The following is a 16566-nucleotide window of genomic DNA, read 5'->3' on the forward strand; positions in this document are numbered from 1 at the left end:
GGACTAAATGAAAAACAGGTCTTAACCTGAAAAATACATGGTGGGAGGTGCAGTGGGGAGAGAGGAAGAATGACAAGGAAAAGGAGAAAGAGAATGAGGGAGAGGGAAAGGAGAGGTTTAAAAGGGACAGAGAGAACAAACATCTTATTTAATGATAAAAGAAGTATTCTTTTTTACAATTGGGAAAAACAGTGTCTCCTATATTGCTAGGTCTACTAAGTGCAGTAATTTAAAAAAAAAGATATTAAAGGTTTAAGAATTAGAAAGGAAGAGGAGTGCCTGGGTGTCTCAGTTGATGAAGTGTCTGACTTCAGTTCAGGTCATGATCTCACGGTTCATGAGTTCGAGCCCAATGTTAGGCTCTGTGCTAACAGCTCAGAGCCTGGAGCCTGCTTGGATTCTTTGTCTCCCTCCCTCTCTGCCCTTCTCCTGCTCACACTCTCTCTCTCTTTCTCTCAAAAATAAAACATTTTTTAAAATGTTAAAAAAAACAATTAGAAAGGAAGAAACAAAATTGCCATCCATAAATGATATACTTTCGTACACAGAAAACTCAAAAAAATATGCAGACACATCATAAGAATTTACGAGTTTAGGAAAGTTGTTGACTGTAAGATCATTGCACAAAAATCAATTTCACATCTACACACCAGTAACAGGAAAATGTGATTTTAAAAAACCTACCATTCCCAACAGCAATAAAAAAAATAGGAGTACCTAGGAATAAATCTAGTAAAAAATATATAAGACCCCTTTGGGGAAATTTATAAAACTATTGAAAGCCATTAACTAAAGCCTAATAAATAAAGAGACATACTCTTTGGATAGGGGGATTTGAGGGTCTAGATTTCAACTTTTCCCAAGTTGAATCTTAAATTCAATGTTTTTTCAATTTTTGAGTGGACGTGAAATTTGTCAAAACAATTCTAAAACATATATGGAAATACAAAGGGGCAAGAATAGCCAAGACATTCCTAAAAAAGAAGATGGGAGGAAATTGGCCAACTATTATAAAATGAAAGTAATTAAGATGTGAGTAGTGGTGAAAATAAACCAATAAAATATAGCCCAGAAACAGATACACTCCTATGATAACTTGATATATGATCGAAGTACCATTGTAGATCTGGTGGTGAAAGAATGGACTTTCCAATGCTGGAGATATAACTTTATACTCACCAGATTAGAAAATGTTTAAATATTAAATATTAAAATATTAAATAGCTAAAAATATCAAGTATTAATAAATGTGTTGGCCAATGGGAACACTCTTCTACTGCTAGCTGAAGTATACTTAATACAACCACTTTGGGGAGAAAAACTGGCATTATCTGGTAAAGCTGAAGATAATTCGTTCCACTCCTAAGTATACATGTGGTAGGACTCTTACACATATGTAACAGGCGCCCTGCTGCACACAAGGGCTAGCACAGCAGGTCCTGGATGGAAGCTGGGAACTCGGCTTTTAGAAAGTTGCCAACACTGTTGGGATGAGTCTGCTGGTATGGGTGGAGCACCGAACCCTGCTGTACCAGGCTGTACAGACTAGAGGCAGTGTGATTTATGACAAACACCAGCTTTTCTTCTAGAAGTCTAGAATTTTTGTGATTGTGACCGACTCCACCAACAAAGAGAGCCCGTGTAACCAGCCCCCACTAAAAACTTGGGATTCTAAGTCTCTAGTGAGCTTCCCTAGGTAGAAACATGCACACTTGCCTCTGCATGCTGCTGCTGTTGAAAGGAGTGCACTCTGTGTGGCCCCTCAGAGAGAGTGGAAGAATAACATTCACTGTACATCCAGTAAGCTCAACAAACGCCAAATAAAATTAAAAAAAAAAAAAAAAGATTATCAAAAGGAGAAGAAAACAGATCAGTTGCTGCTCTGAGTTGGAGGGAATGGGGAGGTGGCTACAAGGAGGGACTCTAGGAGAGGGGGCAACAGAACTGTTCTTGATTTTTATGGTGGCGACAGGACCATGTGCATTTGTCAAAACACACAAAATGGCACACTAAAACAGTGAATAATTAACCACATGTAAGCTGCACTTCAGTTTTGGAAAGGTGGAGGGGAAAGGAGGGCAGGGGGAAAACGACAAGCAAAAAGAGGAACAGCAAAGTGCTCTAAAATGGAATCTTGGCTTTGTTCAACTGGGAAATAATTGGCTTCCCTTTTGTTCATATTCCAACAAATCTCTCATTAACGTCTTCAATGGCTTAAGAATTCATTAAATTTGCAAGCACATACAAAATATTGTATATTACACAGACCTACTATACATACATTAGAGTCTAGATGCTTTTATAATTAAGACAACATACACTTCTTTAAATAGTAATACAAATGACCAACCTGTGGTGTTTGTGGGGTGGCCACACCTGTTGATGAACTGTCTTCACACCAGTCATAGTCTATCAATCCAGCCACATAATTTTCATCACTTGTTGTCATATCTTCTAGACTCAGATTCTTTGGCTATTCAAAAATAGAAGAACTTAAAGACAATGCCATCATGATTCAATTTTTAAAAGAGTATGTTTGAGGCACAGGGCAAGGCCCTGGAAGCAGAAACAAATCAGAGATAGTATACTGAAGGAGCTCACCATCCAGGAGAGAAAACAGGAAGTCAAAAAATGCTAATACAAATTACAAGGAGACCCTCAGACTCTCAGATGTGTCCTGGAACATGTTTATATTCTATGGTATATTCTTTAGCCAAAGATAAATTGGCTTTATTATCAGATAATCACTCGAACACCAGACAAATAACTCCACTGCAAATCTACAAATAAAAAGCTCTAGGGCACCTGGGTGGCTCAGTCAGTTAAGCATCCAACTTCTGCTCAGGTCACTATCTCACAGTTCGTGAGTTTAATTAAGCCCCACATTGGACTCTGGGCTAAGAGCTCAGAGCCTGGAACCTGCTTTGGAATCTGTGAATCCCTCTCTCTCTCTGTGCCCCCCTCCCCCCACCTCTTGCTCACTCTCTGTCTGAGAAAATGTAGCAATTTCTCCTACAAATAAACTAGCTTTAAGACAGATCTCCCGGGGTGCCCGAGTGGCTCAGTCAGTTAAGTGTCTGACTTTGGCTCAGGTCATGATCTCACGGTTTGTGGGTTCAAGCCCCATGTCGGGCTCTGTGCTGACTGCCAGCTCAGAGTCTGAAGCCTGTTTCAGATTCTGTGTCTCCTTCTCTCTCTGACCCTCCCCTGCTCACGGTGTCTCTCTCTCTCTCTCAGAAATAAATTAAAAAAAAAAAATTAAAAAAAAAATTTAAAAACAAGATCTCCTGAGGACAGAGTATTTGAGGTCCTGCACTAACAATACGACCACAGTCATTTATCTCCCTCATTCTTCCCCCTCCATAAACCAAGGGTATACTAGACACATCCTAAATTCTAAGACTATGGAGTATCACTGGATCTTTTCTTTCTCCCTCTTCCCTTTCCGAAATTCAACATCTAGTTACGATGGCCTGACAATTTCATTTGAATTTCTCATGACACCATTTACTTTCCAGTCCCACTGCCACTGTTCTAATTCAAGGACACATCTTTGCAGACCTGAACTATTCAAACAGACAGTATGGTCTGTGCCACCAACATTTCTACCATTTCAGCCAGGGATGACAGAGTTCTCCAATTATCATCAACTAGAACGGGCTACATGGAGCACGAGGCAGAGAAAAATACTAAAGCTAAATCTAGGCTCCATGGGGAAAAGTATAGGGCTGTAGGAAAGACAGCTGTCCCGGGCACTGCCGTAGAGAGTAACAGCACACACACATCCCTAAGTGAACAAGTCTATATACCCCTGAATACATTTTGCAAAATTACAGTCATGTCAAGTGACCCATTCTATCTTGCTCAAAAATCAATGGTTCCCATTACCCAGAGCATAATGTCTAACCCTTCTGACATGGCATTTCAAGGTTCTCTACAATCTAGCTCCCGCCTACCCTCCCAGCCCACTCCCTCCTCCTTTTCCTCCTACTTTTCCCCTACTTGACCTCTCAGTCTTTTTTTTTTTTTTTTAATGTTTTATTTATTTCTAGGAGAGAGAGAGAGAGAGACAGCGTGAACAGGGGAGGGTCAGCGAGAGAGGGAGTCACAGACCGAAACAGGCTCCAGGCTCCGAGCTGGCAGTCAGCACAGAGCCCGACGCGGGGCTCGAACCCACAAACCGCGAGATCATGACCTAAGCGAAAGTCGGACGCTTAACCGACTAAGCCACCCAGGCGCCCCTTGACCTCTCAGTCTTTAGCCAAACTAAATCTTTAACCCATCTGATTCCTGGATCAGACTGTATCATTGTTCTGCTGAAAATGCCATCTATTGATTAGCAGTTCAGGATCACTTACTTTCTTATAAACAACACCCTGGAGAAAAAGGGTGATTCTATCAAGGGGGGAGAACAATACAAAGAAACTATGTTTCAAGTTTTAATGATTTGCATAAAAAGCAGAAAGTAACCCCAAATTTTATTTCTACACTATTTGTTATGAAAATATCTACCTACCATAAAAACGGATTCAATAACATAAATGCCCAAATAATTACATGATCAGTATCAATGCTCATTAGTTGAAAGAGAAGAGTATCTTCCCAGGTACTTGAATACCTCATAAATCTTATACCAGGTGAATTGAGATTGGGCCAATCCAGATGTAAGAAAATTCAGTGACTTAGGAAAACATCTCAGAACTGTTAAAAATGTAAAAATTTAGCTGAATTTATTCTAAGTACAGACTCATCTAATACTATTCTCAAATTACCTTGATCAGAAACAGCATTCATGGTTTTGTGTCCTCTTTGACCCAAAGACCTTCACTTCAATCTGAGAGTTTAAAGGGTCCGGTGACATGGGCAGGATGAGTGACAGGACAACGCATGGAGTCCAGAGGTAAAGGTATGTCTAGGGATGGCGTATCCACAAATCCAACAAAACTCTCTAAGAACAGACTAAGAAACCATCCCGGGAAGGACATAATCTGACTTCAGAGATCCCTTTAGAGAACAGTTACTGGCACTTTTAGTGCTTAGTTTGGTCAAAAGACCAACTAGGAAGGAAAGAGGGAGGCAGGGGCTGACAGGGTCTGGAAGAGACATAAGATCCCCTATACCTGCAGCACATGATTGACAAGTGACAATTTCCTACTGCTAGCATAATTTGAATTGCAACCTAAATTAATTGAAGAAAGACTGATTATATTCCAAAGTTCCACACCCATCCAGCAAAGGATTTGGAAGGCAGAGTTTTAAACCATGGGAGATAACAAAGAATCAGACAGAAGACAGAGACTGTGAGCTCTTAGGAATGACACAGAATGTAAAACAATGACACATTCCAAGAATGTAAAGCTTCTCCGCCATTCTAAACACTCATGACCAAAAAAAATGAGATAAAGACGACAAAAATAGAAAAAATATGGTCACAACAAACTCATACAAGGTATTTGAGTTACACGCACTGTAACTATTGCTCAAAACAAAAACCTAAGCCATCAACATATATTAGTAACAAAATATTCATTAAACTATTTCATGTCATACAAAATATAATACATCCTATATTCAGAAATCTTACTCCCAAAAATTTTTTAAATTTTTATCCACAACCCAATAATACAGTGTCCTATAAAAGCACTTGTATAAATTATATACCAAAAAGGAGTAGAAAGTCACAATCAAATAAAACTATATTATCTACAGGTAGATTTATACATATGTTCCGTTTTCCTTTCTGTGGCTCAAAATTTTTCTCCAACAATCAAAAATTCTTTTTGTGAAAAACAAAGGGGAGGAGAGGATTATCTCAATGCCATGCCAACTTTGAAATTTTTAGAGTTCAAGTTCAGAATTCCCCATCTCCCTCACCAAAAATATTTAAATCATAAAATGTCTTGCTTCTGGCTCCTTGACACCAGTGGTGGACCCACTCACGAATGGAGCAGCCATAAGGCCAGAGCTGTAGGAGTCCACACGAAAGGTTCTAACATTTACCTTGACATTTGTGAATGGGGTAACACTGGCTTGTCCACAGGAAAAAGGAAGCCTTAAACGAACTGGTTTTCCCCGAGCCTTCTTGGCTAGCAGCAGAAGATAGGTAGCTGTGAGGTGATCATACTGCCACTGGAAAAAAGAAAATCAAGTTGCTTAGAAGACTAAAGTTGTCTTCTGAAATCATGTTCTATTTTACATTAACTTTATTCATTCAGAAAAAATAACCATCCCTTCTCTCTCTCTCTCTCATACACATATAGACATAGACAGACACCCACACCCACACCCACTCACACACACGCAGTTTCCACTCCCCAGAGGAAACCACTTTTAGACACTTTATTTCTTCTATGTTTCTATGTTGCTTATAATTTTTTTAATTTAAATTGCTTTAAAATTTTTTTCAGCTTCAGATATTATCTATGAATTTCCTAGTATGGAAATGAAAACTCTCCTTCCTGCCCCATATATTCTTCATCCCTGTATCTTCCCACTATAATTTTATCACAATTTTTAGTTAAATCAATATTTATACTACTATGATTGTGTAAATAGTATTCACAATTAAGTAAGGGTAATGTTCGAAATATTTAATTGGTACCTTGACTCTAAGCAATTAGAACAGAGACTGAGAGTGAGTTGGGTCCTGGGAGACCCCTGCCATGACAATTATTAACCTTTTAATCACTGGGTTCCAGGGGAGACTGGAGGGAGGTGCCCAGGGGACCTGAGGGAGGTAATGGGCTACGGCGAGGGCACTTGTAGCAGTTCTTTACCAGTGAGTATATAAATATTCTAATACCTTAACAACCAATATGGAACCACACCTAAACCATGCAAGGTGCTATCTTTGCAATTTCCTTCTTTTATATCTTGGTTTTTCCTGAAGTTAAATAAAAAAGAGGCAGTTACTCATCTTACTACTTCAACTGCACGCTCTCCAGCACTCTTCACCTCCCCTCAACATGTCCACACACACCAGCTGATCCGGTCCCCGCTCTGCTGCCCTTCAGAGACATTCCACCCGAGGACTACATTCCATGCTCCACTCTGGCCTGGCTTCTTTCTCAACCTGCAACTCCACCATCAGTCTAGGGATTCTCTTCACCTCTATTCTACAATGTGTCCCCAGTTTCCTAGATCGTAAGGATTCCACTTTCTTGGTCACTTTCTTGTTTGGTTCACTATATCCTCCAGTAATTTGAGATCTTGCATGTCTGATAAATGACTGCATTCCATCCTCACACTTGAGTCTGGTTTGACTGAGTACAGAAATTAAGGGTGGTAATAATTTTCAGTTTTGAAAACACTGTTCCATGGTCTTCTAGCTTCTTATATAGCTACTGAAAAATCCAAAGTCTTTCTGATTCCAAGCGTTTGTTTATGATCTTTTGGGGATTGTTTTTGGCTCTAGAAACTTTCTGCATATTCTCTTTTACCGCAGTTTTCTGAAATTCCACTTTGTGTAGATTTATTTTCATCCACATTTCCAAACCCTGGCTAAGAGCCTTCATTCTTAAAAACTCAGTTCTACTACCTTAGAAACCTTCAGTTCTAGAATATTTCTTTTTGCATTATTTCTTTGATGCTTTCTTCCCTTCTGTTTTGTCTTCCTGCAACTTCTATTATTTGTATGTTGGACCTTTCTTACCCATTCTCTTCTATTTATGCAGCTGTTTTTGTTTTTGTTTTTTTTATGCATCTGTTTTTAGGCTCTACTTTTGAAAGATTTCCCTTTAATTTCATTTTCAATCATTTCTACTAAGCTTTTCATTTCTGTCATCATATCTTAAACTTTCAAGAGCTATCTCTTGAAATGTTCCCTTTTAGACATCTTATTCCTATTTCGAAAAAGAAATAGCTTCTCTTATCTCTGAGAATATTAATTATCATTTCTTAGCCATTTTCTTCCACTCCCTGCATTATCTTTTATTTCTAAGTATCTTTACTTTTCTTCCTCCTCCCCACCCCCAGCCCTCACCAGTTGTTTTGATCTCTGATTTTCACGTCTAGTAATCTTTGGCTGCCTGTCTCTACTTAAAGGTGGGGAATTATAAAGCACAGCTAATTAAAGGCTCTGTGTGTAATTTGAGGCTGCCTATCAGCTTGGGCGGGGGGGGGGGGGGACTTCCCTCTATGATGTACAGACAGGAATCTAAACTCCAACCATTAGGTATAGTAGGTCCTCTCTCTCAGCTTTTTTCTAGAAATGAATCTTCCAATATTTTCCCTACCCCCACTGCAAGCAGGATAAAATCCTGGTTCCAGCATTCTCAGAGCTGATCAGGGAAGGGGGTTAAAAGTAGTGGTTCACCGTTAAATAGGAGGACTGCATGCGTCCATTTCAAAATGCATAAGCTGTGTGTGGTTCAAGAGTGCCTCTCATTCAATGTCTCCCATCTTCTGTTTGGCTGAGGAAGACATGGCCGTCAGGGGGCACAAGGCAGAGAAAGGGACTTAGGGGTCCAATTGTTTCTAACACAGAGTTTCAACCAATCTTCCTGTTCCACTCTACTTACTTCCCTAACTGCAGAGGTTCCGAGTATCTCTGATTCCTAAGCCTTTCTGGAGCCTAAGGCTCTAATCAATTTGCTTATTTTCTTTTCCCAATGCAGACATTTAGCTTTCAGCTTTCTCTAAAATGCTATGTCAGCTGCCACTTACCTATTTTATAACTCCCAAAAATTTTATTGACATTACTTTTTGTCTCCTCTTTTATTCCAATCATCCTTGTGAAAAATTTTACCTTTCTGCCCCTTTATTATGATTTTAGTGAAGTTTTAGGAAGTGCTGGATGTAAACATATCTGTTCAATACATTATGTATAACTGAAAGCTTCTAAATAATGCGCTCATAAGACTAGGAGACTCTACCCTGTAAGAGTGTTAAATTTAAATAATATTGAATAAGAATGAATGTATCTCCTCAAAAGGCACATGATCCAAAGAGGTCTACTATGAAAAAGGTCTAAATAAAAGCCCTGTTTTAATTAATAAATTTTGTCAGTTAATATTTTAGATGGCCACAATCATCAAGTATGCTTTGAAATCTATAACAGACCTATCAGTCTAGTGGAAGAGGTATAAAATACCGTGATATTACTGCCTTTAATAAATGTTGCCTTTAATCCAGACAGGAATGGGGAAAGGTGAGAAAATGTTTCATGGAGAAGGTACTTGGAAACTGAGTAAAAACTATGTAGTTACTAACAACTACTCTCCACTTTCCAAAAACTATATTCAAGATTTTTTTTACCACCTGCCACATCTATGAACCCATGTACGATAGCCCTACCTTTTTGAAAGAGAGGCCATAAGCTGATTACAGACAAAGGCTCAGAAACAAGTTGCCATTTGCTTATCAGCAATGATATGGCACAATGCAGGCACTGTAAACAACACCTGGACAGTTTTACAGTTTTACAGTTTTACAGTTTTACATTTTCTACACCTGCCTCAGAGTTTTATAACGATCGCCTAACCCCTTTTTATACCTAAGAAAAAAGCATCCTTTTGATAACTTTTGCTACAGCCACTGCATACAACTCATTATAGTCAGATGCGCAGGGGAGTTCTGTTTTCAATAACAGATGAATCAGCACATTAGTTACTATCAGCTGATATCAAGCCACAAGTCTAACACAACCAACCTATCTTTTAGGCAGCTCCCAGGTTTACCTATCATAAAGAAGGTTGCTTTTCTTAAAAAAAAAAAAAAAAAAAAACACTAAAAACATTTTTGAAAAAAGAAAAAACATTTAAAAATCCCCAGTTGTTGGGGCGCCTGGGTGGCTTAGTCGGTTAAGCATCCGACTTTTGCTTGGGTCATGATCTCACGGTTCGTGGGTTCGAGCCCCGCGTCGGGCTCTGTGCTGACTGCTAGCTCAGAGCCTGGAGCCTGTTTCAGAGTCTGTGACTCCCTCTCTCTCTGACCCTCCCCTGCTCTCGCTGTCTCTCTCTCTCTCCTAGAAATAAATAAAAAACATTTAAAAAAAATTGTTTAAAAAAAATCCCCAGTTGTTGTTCACACAGGCTAAATGTTAAGAACTGCCCAGGCACCTGAGCTGAGGACAGGCAGTTACTAGTACAGTGTTCTGAGAAACTGAGGAGTAAACTATCATTCCCCTGACCTTGGTCTTTTGAGGCATTTAAACTTCTGCCACCAGAATATAGGGAGATTTGCATGAGGGGATGGGGGAAGGGAACTGTCATGGTCTGAATAGGTTCTTATATGTATGCACTTGTGACCTCAGTGAAGTCCCCCTATCAGATGACTGGCTGCCCAAACAAATCGTGGCCACTCACAGCTGGAAGAAGAGGGGGACAGTAAGGAAAGCAATCAGGTGGAAGTTAACACTGGCACCACTCCTGGGAGGTCACAGACAGGCCACGGTGAGATAGCCCGAAATCATGTCACAGTGAAATGCTAACTGCTGCATATAAAAAGCAGATTAAGAGTGCTCATGTATATAATATAAAAGCAGGAGTTCTAGGAGTCACATGTTTGAGAATAATAGTGTTTCCCTCTCTGCACAAAGATCAACATCACCATCCCAGCACGGATCACACTAAACTGCTCTCTGTCCTGTCTCACCAGACCCCAAAGTAAAGACAAAGCTCCCAAGGTGCAAAAAAAAAAAAGAAAAAGAAAAAAGGGTAACAGACCACAGCTGATCTCAAGCCTGCTGTTCCTGAGGCTTTTTAAACAGGAAAATTCCTAAGACCAATGTGAATTCCCTGAGACTACCTAAACCAAGAATTCTCCACCCCACACTACTGATGTTTGACCTGGATAATTCTTCTTGTGAGGGGCTGTTCTGTGCATTGTGGGATATTTAGCAGCATCCTGGCCTCTAACCACTAGATTCCATTATCATGCACACACACCCCAGTTGTGACAACCAAAAGTGTCTCCTGAGGGGCAAAATCACTCCCAGTTGAAAACCACTGACGCTGACCGATGCTTCTCAAGCTTTAATGTACATATGTATCACTTAGGGTTTTTATTAAGGTACGGATTCTGATTCAGTACATCCAAAGTAGGCTCTGAGAGTCTGCATTTCTAACAAGCACCACGTGATGTGAATGTTGCTGGTCAGACCACACTTTGAATAGCAAGAATTTAGAGACGTACTTCTCAACTCCTGGCTGAATACTGCAATCCTTGGAAAAGCTTTTAAAAATTCTGATGTTCAGGCCACACATGATTAAATCGTAACCTCTGGGGGTGGGACCTAGGCATCAGGATTAGTTTAGACTCCCAGGGGATTCAGACAAGGTTGAGAATCTCACAATTAGAATGAATAGCCTGTATTCTACTCATCCCAAGGACTGGAAAATAAGTATAAGCAGACATTTAAGAATGAGAGAAGAGTCCAAAGAAAGAAAAACTATTCCTTTTTTCACAGCATTCTTGATGTTGTTCATGCTTAGCTTTCAGAAACACTGAGATCTTTAGAGATGTAACACCAGAAAACAATCTCTATCCTGCTTCATCACCTACTTTTCCTATATTAGAAGTAAAGAAAATAATTCCTAATTCACTCTTAAGTTTGAAAATTATGTAAACATCAGGGATACTATTTTAAAGATTTTTTTTCAATAGTTCTTGAATTTCTAAGTATTATTACTTTTGGGAGTCAGAGTTTAAAAGTCTGTGATCTGCAGCACCTGGGTGGCTCAGTCGGTTAAGCATCCGACTCTTAATTTCAGTTCAGGTCATGATCTCACAGTTCATGCATTCGAGCCTCGCGTCGGGCTCTGTGCTGACCGCTCAGAGCCTGGAGCCTGCTTCAGATTCTGTGTCTCCCTCTCTCTCTGTCCTTCCCCTGCTCGTGCTCTCTCTCTCCCAAAAATAAACGTTTAAAAATAAATAAATAGATAAATAAATAAATATCTGTGATTGCATCAAATCTTTTCTCAGTAAAATGACAGGATGTCTGGCCCAAGCTTCAAAATATCCTAGTTAGAAAAGGCAAATGGGAGACGGGGCTTGGGATATAGATAAAACAAGCAAAATGTCATTAACTGTTGATCCTGGATGATGAAAACATGGAAAGTTATTGTGAAACTATTCTACTTTTGTAGACATTTACAAACTCTAAAATGAAATTTTTAAAAGAAATCTTATGTACCTGAAAGACAGTCTTCTATGAAAGATCATCCTAAAGAAAAAGTCATACTTTTAAGTTGCTTAAATGGAAACTTCAAATTTTCATTATAAAAGACTAAGGACCTTTCAGCAATTCCCAATCCTTGTCATTCCTTTAAAGGCACTTTCTATGCAAAACAAATTATCATTCTGTTTTGCATTCACATTCCAGAACCTTTGCTTATTATGTCATCCAAAAGAAATCTTTTATATCTCCTCCTCACCAAAAAGAATTGTGGCTTAGCAAAGCTTTGTTTAGTAAAAAAAATTTTGCTTTAGGCCTTTACCTTGCAAATTAGAAAAGAAAAAAAAAAAAGCAAAACACAAATCAGAGGCAATGAAAGACACAGTACTGAACCAGGAGCAAAGTTGGGCTCAAACCCTGCCTATCATGTTAGATTATAGTCAGAGTCAACTATGATTGGTTTTTCTCTAGGAAAAAAACATGTGTGATCTAGAGATTAAGCATCTGAAAGAACTAAAATGATCCAACACAGAAATCATGATAATGATTTCATGGTATTTGGATCATAAGCTTAGGGGTGATGCGATGCTATGGGGTTGCTTTCAGGTAAGAAGAAAACTGCTTTGGGGCGCTTGAGTGGCTCAGTCGGTTGGGCGTCCGACTTCGGCTCAGGTCGTGATCTCACGGTTTGTCGGTTCGAGCCCCGCATCAGGTTCTGTGCTGGCAGCTCAGAGCCTGGAGCCTGTTTCGGATTCTGTGTCTCCCTCTCTCTCTGCCCCTCCCCCGCTCATGTTCTGTTTCTGTCTCAAAAATAAATAAACTATAAAAAAAACAACTTGCTTTGTGTTAACCTATTCCTACAGCAGAATTCTAGTTCCACGTACAGAATTTCTAGTAGTAAAATCTGAACTCTGTCAATTCTCTGTGGACTAGTTTCTTCTATTTATTTTTTTCCCACTGTAATTCTTTTTAATCAATGTCCTATTTTTTTTATTTTACATTTTATTTGAGAGAGAGTGCATGGGGGAGCGGGGGGCAGAGGGAGAGGAGGAAAGGAGGGAGGGAGAGAAAAAGAGAAAGAGAGAGGGAGAGAGAGAATCCCAAGAAGGCTGCATGCTCAGCACAGAGCCTGATGTAGGGCTCAGTCCCACGACCCTGGGATGACAACCCAAGCCAAAATCAAGAGTCAGACGCCCAACCAAGTGAGCCACCCAGGCACCCAAATCAATGTCATTTTTAAAGAGGATATCCTGCAGACATGAGAAAAGAACTGAGTGGAAATCATACATAAATATAGTATTTACCTCCATGATAAAATCAAAGGTCTGAAAAATGCTATACTATTTTTCATGTACTTTATTAGCACATTTATTTTATCAATAAAAAGCACTAAAACAAGAGATATTACTCTCAAGTTCATGTCATATTTCTTACCAATGATATTAAATCCTCCATTGTTTGCCTGTTATTTCTGTGATGTACAGAAAGTTCTGTTATACAATCTTCATCAAGGTGAATAAGCTAAAAAAAAATTATAAATTTTATTAACAGGAAGTCATAAATATATTTGTCTTTCAATTTTCAAGTTTACATAATTGCCTTGTAAAATCAATGCCGATATGTAAAAAAAAACAGGAGTTCATCAAATTCTTCAGTAAGAATAAACAATCTCCAGAATTTTTCAAGATATCAGCAGATGACAATAAGCAGTCCAAGAAGAATAGTTCCTTCCCAGCCTTTCTTTCCCAGCCTTTCACATCCCATCATCATGTGATCGACTGTTAAAAGTATGTTATACGGGGGCGCCTGGGTGGCTTGGTCGGTTAAGAGTCCGACTTTCACTTAGGTCATGATCTCGCGGTTCGTGGGTTCGAGCCCCGCGTCGGGCTCTGTGCTGACTGCCAGCTCAGAGCCTGGAGCTGTTTTAGTCTGTGACTCCCTCTCTCTCTGACCGTCCCCTGTTCACACTGTCTCTCTCTCTCTCTCCTAGAAATAAATAAAACATTTAAAAAAAAAAAAAAAAGTATGTTATACGGCCGCGGCCCTACATGTTCCTTCCCCGCTGAGGCCAGCCTTGCCACCTCAGCAAAGAGCAGTCAGCTAGGCACTAAAGTCAGTGGCTACACATCACACTGGTCAGAGCGGCTCAGACTCGCAGCACAGCGACCCCCCAGCTGTGTGTGCTCGGGCTCCACACCAATCCTGGCGCCACAGGTGACGCACAATCACCATTACGTTGAAGGTACTAGCAAAGCTTGATTTTAAGAAGAGAGCCGAGGTACAAGCTTTATTTTGTTTCAGGATAGAAATTACCCAAGTATGCTGACCCATGTACGAGGGAACAGAAGTAGCTTCTGAGCACCAAATGAGAATCACTGAGAACCAAAAGGCCAAAGGGGCCTACCCTGGACCTGGAGCAAGAATTCAGAAGATCACAGTGGAAGAGATTCTAAGGAATAGAAAGTCATCTTCTCCATGTATGAATTCTCTGCACAACAGCCCCAATAAGGGATCTCTCACTTTCTGCCCTAGTCCTCCCCTCCAGGGAACAGGGGTGGCTAGCTTCTCACGCCTGTCCCCTAAGGTCTGTCTCCCTATCATCTGTATTCGCTGTGAGTCAGTACAATCTTACAGCTAACAGCCTTTGGAATCAGAAAGACCCTTGTCTGAACTGTGAAATCATTAAATAACTGTGTGGCCTTCAGCAGCTTACTATACGTCTCGGAGCATCAGTCCCATCTTCTATAAAATAGAAATGGAACCCTGCCTTGCAATACATATAACATACGCGGAGTGCCTAGTATAATATCTAAATGGAGGAGACTCTCAAAAATGGTTAACTAATTTTACTAACAATCATAATCTTACTTCCTCTTTGGTGTAAGAGCTTATCAGAAATTTGAATATTCCTATTACAGACAACATTTCCTTTCCAAGTTCTCTCTTTTCCATTTCCTTTAACTACCATTTCAATGATTAACACCCCTTACCATCCTGGCTCTTTCTTTAGATCACACACTCCAGGTTGTCACTGACCCTCAATGTGAAGTGCTAAGAACCAGACATAATATGCCAAGAGAGGTTCACCCAGCACAAAATGGAGCAATATCACAAACCTTCCCTTGTTCTGGATACCACACTTGTAATAACGGATTCAAGAGAAAGTCATGCTGCCATCACGAAAACAGAGGAACACTAGAAACAACAACTTGCATGACTGGCTTGTAGAAGCACAATGTCATCGGCAGAGGGTGTGGAGACACGGAGGCTTTTACTAATGCTACTATAAAAGTCCAAAATGCTAAGGTAAGTTTTCACTGTGTTGCTTTGACCTTAGCAGTTCCCCCTACTATAGAATCTCCCTTCAGGAAGGTCCCAACCTCAGAAGCCCGGGCACTTTACCACCAGTTGGGCATCTTCTTTGACACCAGCTGATGCCACCACTGCTCAAGTGAGAAGGAAAAGACTTCTGGGGTTCCTTCCGTAATCTTAAGTTACTGTCCTAAAAACAAACAAACAAGAAACCTTTCTCTCTCTCTCCCACAGCCTCCTACTTTGTGCCTTTACCACAGGTGTGTGTAGGAAAGGAGGAAAGGGTAGGAAGAAGGTGCTAGCTCCTTTGCCGGACTTTCGAACTAGAACAAATGAAGAGTGGGGTGGACAAGACACCAAAGTCTTAAAACTACGACTTATCTAGGGACACCTGGGTGGCTCCACCAGTTAACCATCTGACTGCAGCTCAGGTCATGATCTCATGGTTTGTGAGTTCAAGCCCCGTGTTCGGTTCTATGGAGCCTGGAGCCTGCTTCAAAGTCTATGTCTCCCCTTCTCTCTGCCCCTCCCCAGCTCGCACCCTCTCTCTCTCTCAAATATCAACAAACATTAAAATGTGTGTGTGTGTGTGTGTGTGTGTATTTATGGCTTAACTCCAGCTGGGTTTTCTAAAGAGGCTCAATACTTTCAGATGGTGTCAGACTTACAATGGTTCAACTTATAATTTCTCAACTTTACAGTGGTGCGAAAGTGATACACATTCAGTAAAAACCGTACTTCAAATTTTGAATATTGATGTCTGGCCAGGCTAATGATATACAGTATGATCCTCTCTGGTGATGCAGGGCAGCAACAAGCTGTAGCTCCCAGGCAGCCAGGCGCCACGCGGGTAAAAAGCCAACCATTCTGTACCCATACAATCATTCTGTTTTTCACTTTCAGTACAGTAATCAATAAATTACAAGAGATATTTAACTCTGTATTTAGGTTTTGTGTTGTATGATTTTGCCCGACTACAGGCTAATATAAGGGCTCTGAGCACAGTTAAGGTAGGCCAGGCTAAACTACGCTGCTCTGCAGGTTAGGTGTAGTAAATGCATTTTCAGCTTAAGATATTTTCAACTTATGATGGGTTTATCGGGGTGTAACCCCTTAAGTCAAGGAAGATCTGTACTCTA

General features: G+C 40.2%; 1 protein-coding gene across 6 annotated transcripts in view; it reads right to left on the reverse strand.

Moving 5' to 3' along the window:
- Nucleotides 1-16566, reverse strand: part of MELK (maternal embryonic leucine zipper kinase) — a 91594-nt gene that overhangs the window by 20676 nt on the left and 54352 nt on the right. For 4 of the 6 annotated variants that reach the window (XM_039234852.1, XM_039234849.1, XM_039234850.1 and 1 more), the window contains 4 exons: nucleotides 13550-13636; nucleotides 6001-6129; nucleotides 2351-2473; nucleotides 1717-1761 (listed from right to left, as the gene is read on the reverse strand). In XM_039234852.1, coding sequence (XP_039090783.1) covers nucleotides 1717-1761; nucleotides 2351-2473; nucleotides 6001-6129; nucleotides 13550-13636 — 384 coding nt within the window. The remainder of the gene's footprint in view (nucleotides 1-1716; nucleotides 1762-2350; nucleotides 2474-6000; nucleotides 6130-13549; nucleotides 13637-16566) is intronic. The other 2 variants (XM_039234853.1, XM_039234851.1) reach the window with 2 other exon arrangements.

The sequence above is a fragment of the Hyaena hyaena genome, unplaced genomic scaffold, assembly GCF_003009895.1.
Source record: "Hyaena hyaena isolate Hyena2069 unplaced genomic scaffold, ASM300989v1 scaffold_93, whole genome shotgun sequence".
In the NCBI taxonomy this organism is placed as follows: Eukaryota; Metazoa; Chordata; class Mammalia; order Carnivora; family Hyaenidae; genus Hyaena; species Hyaena hyaena.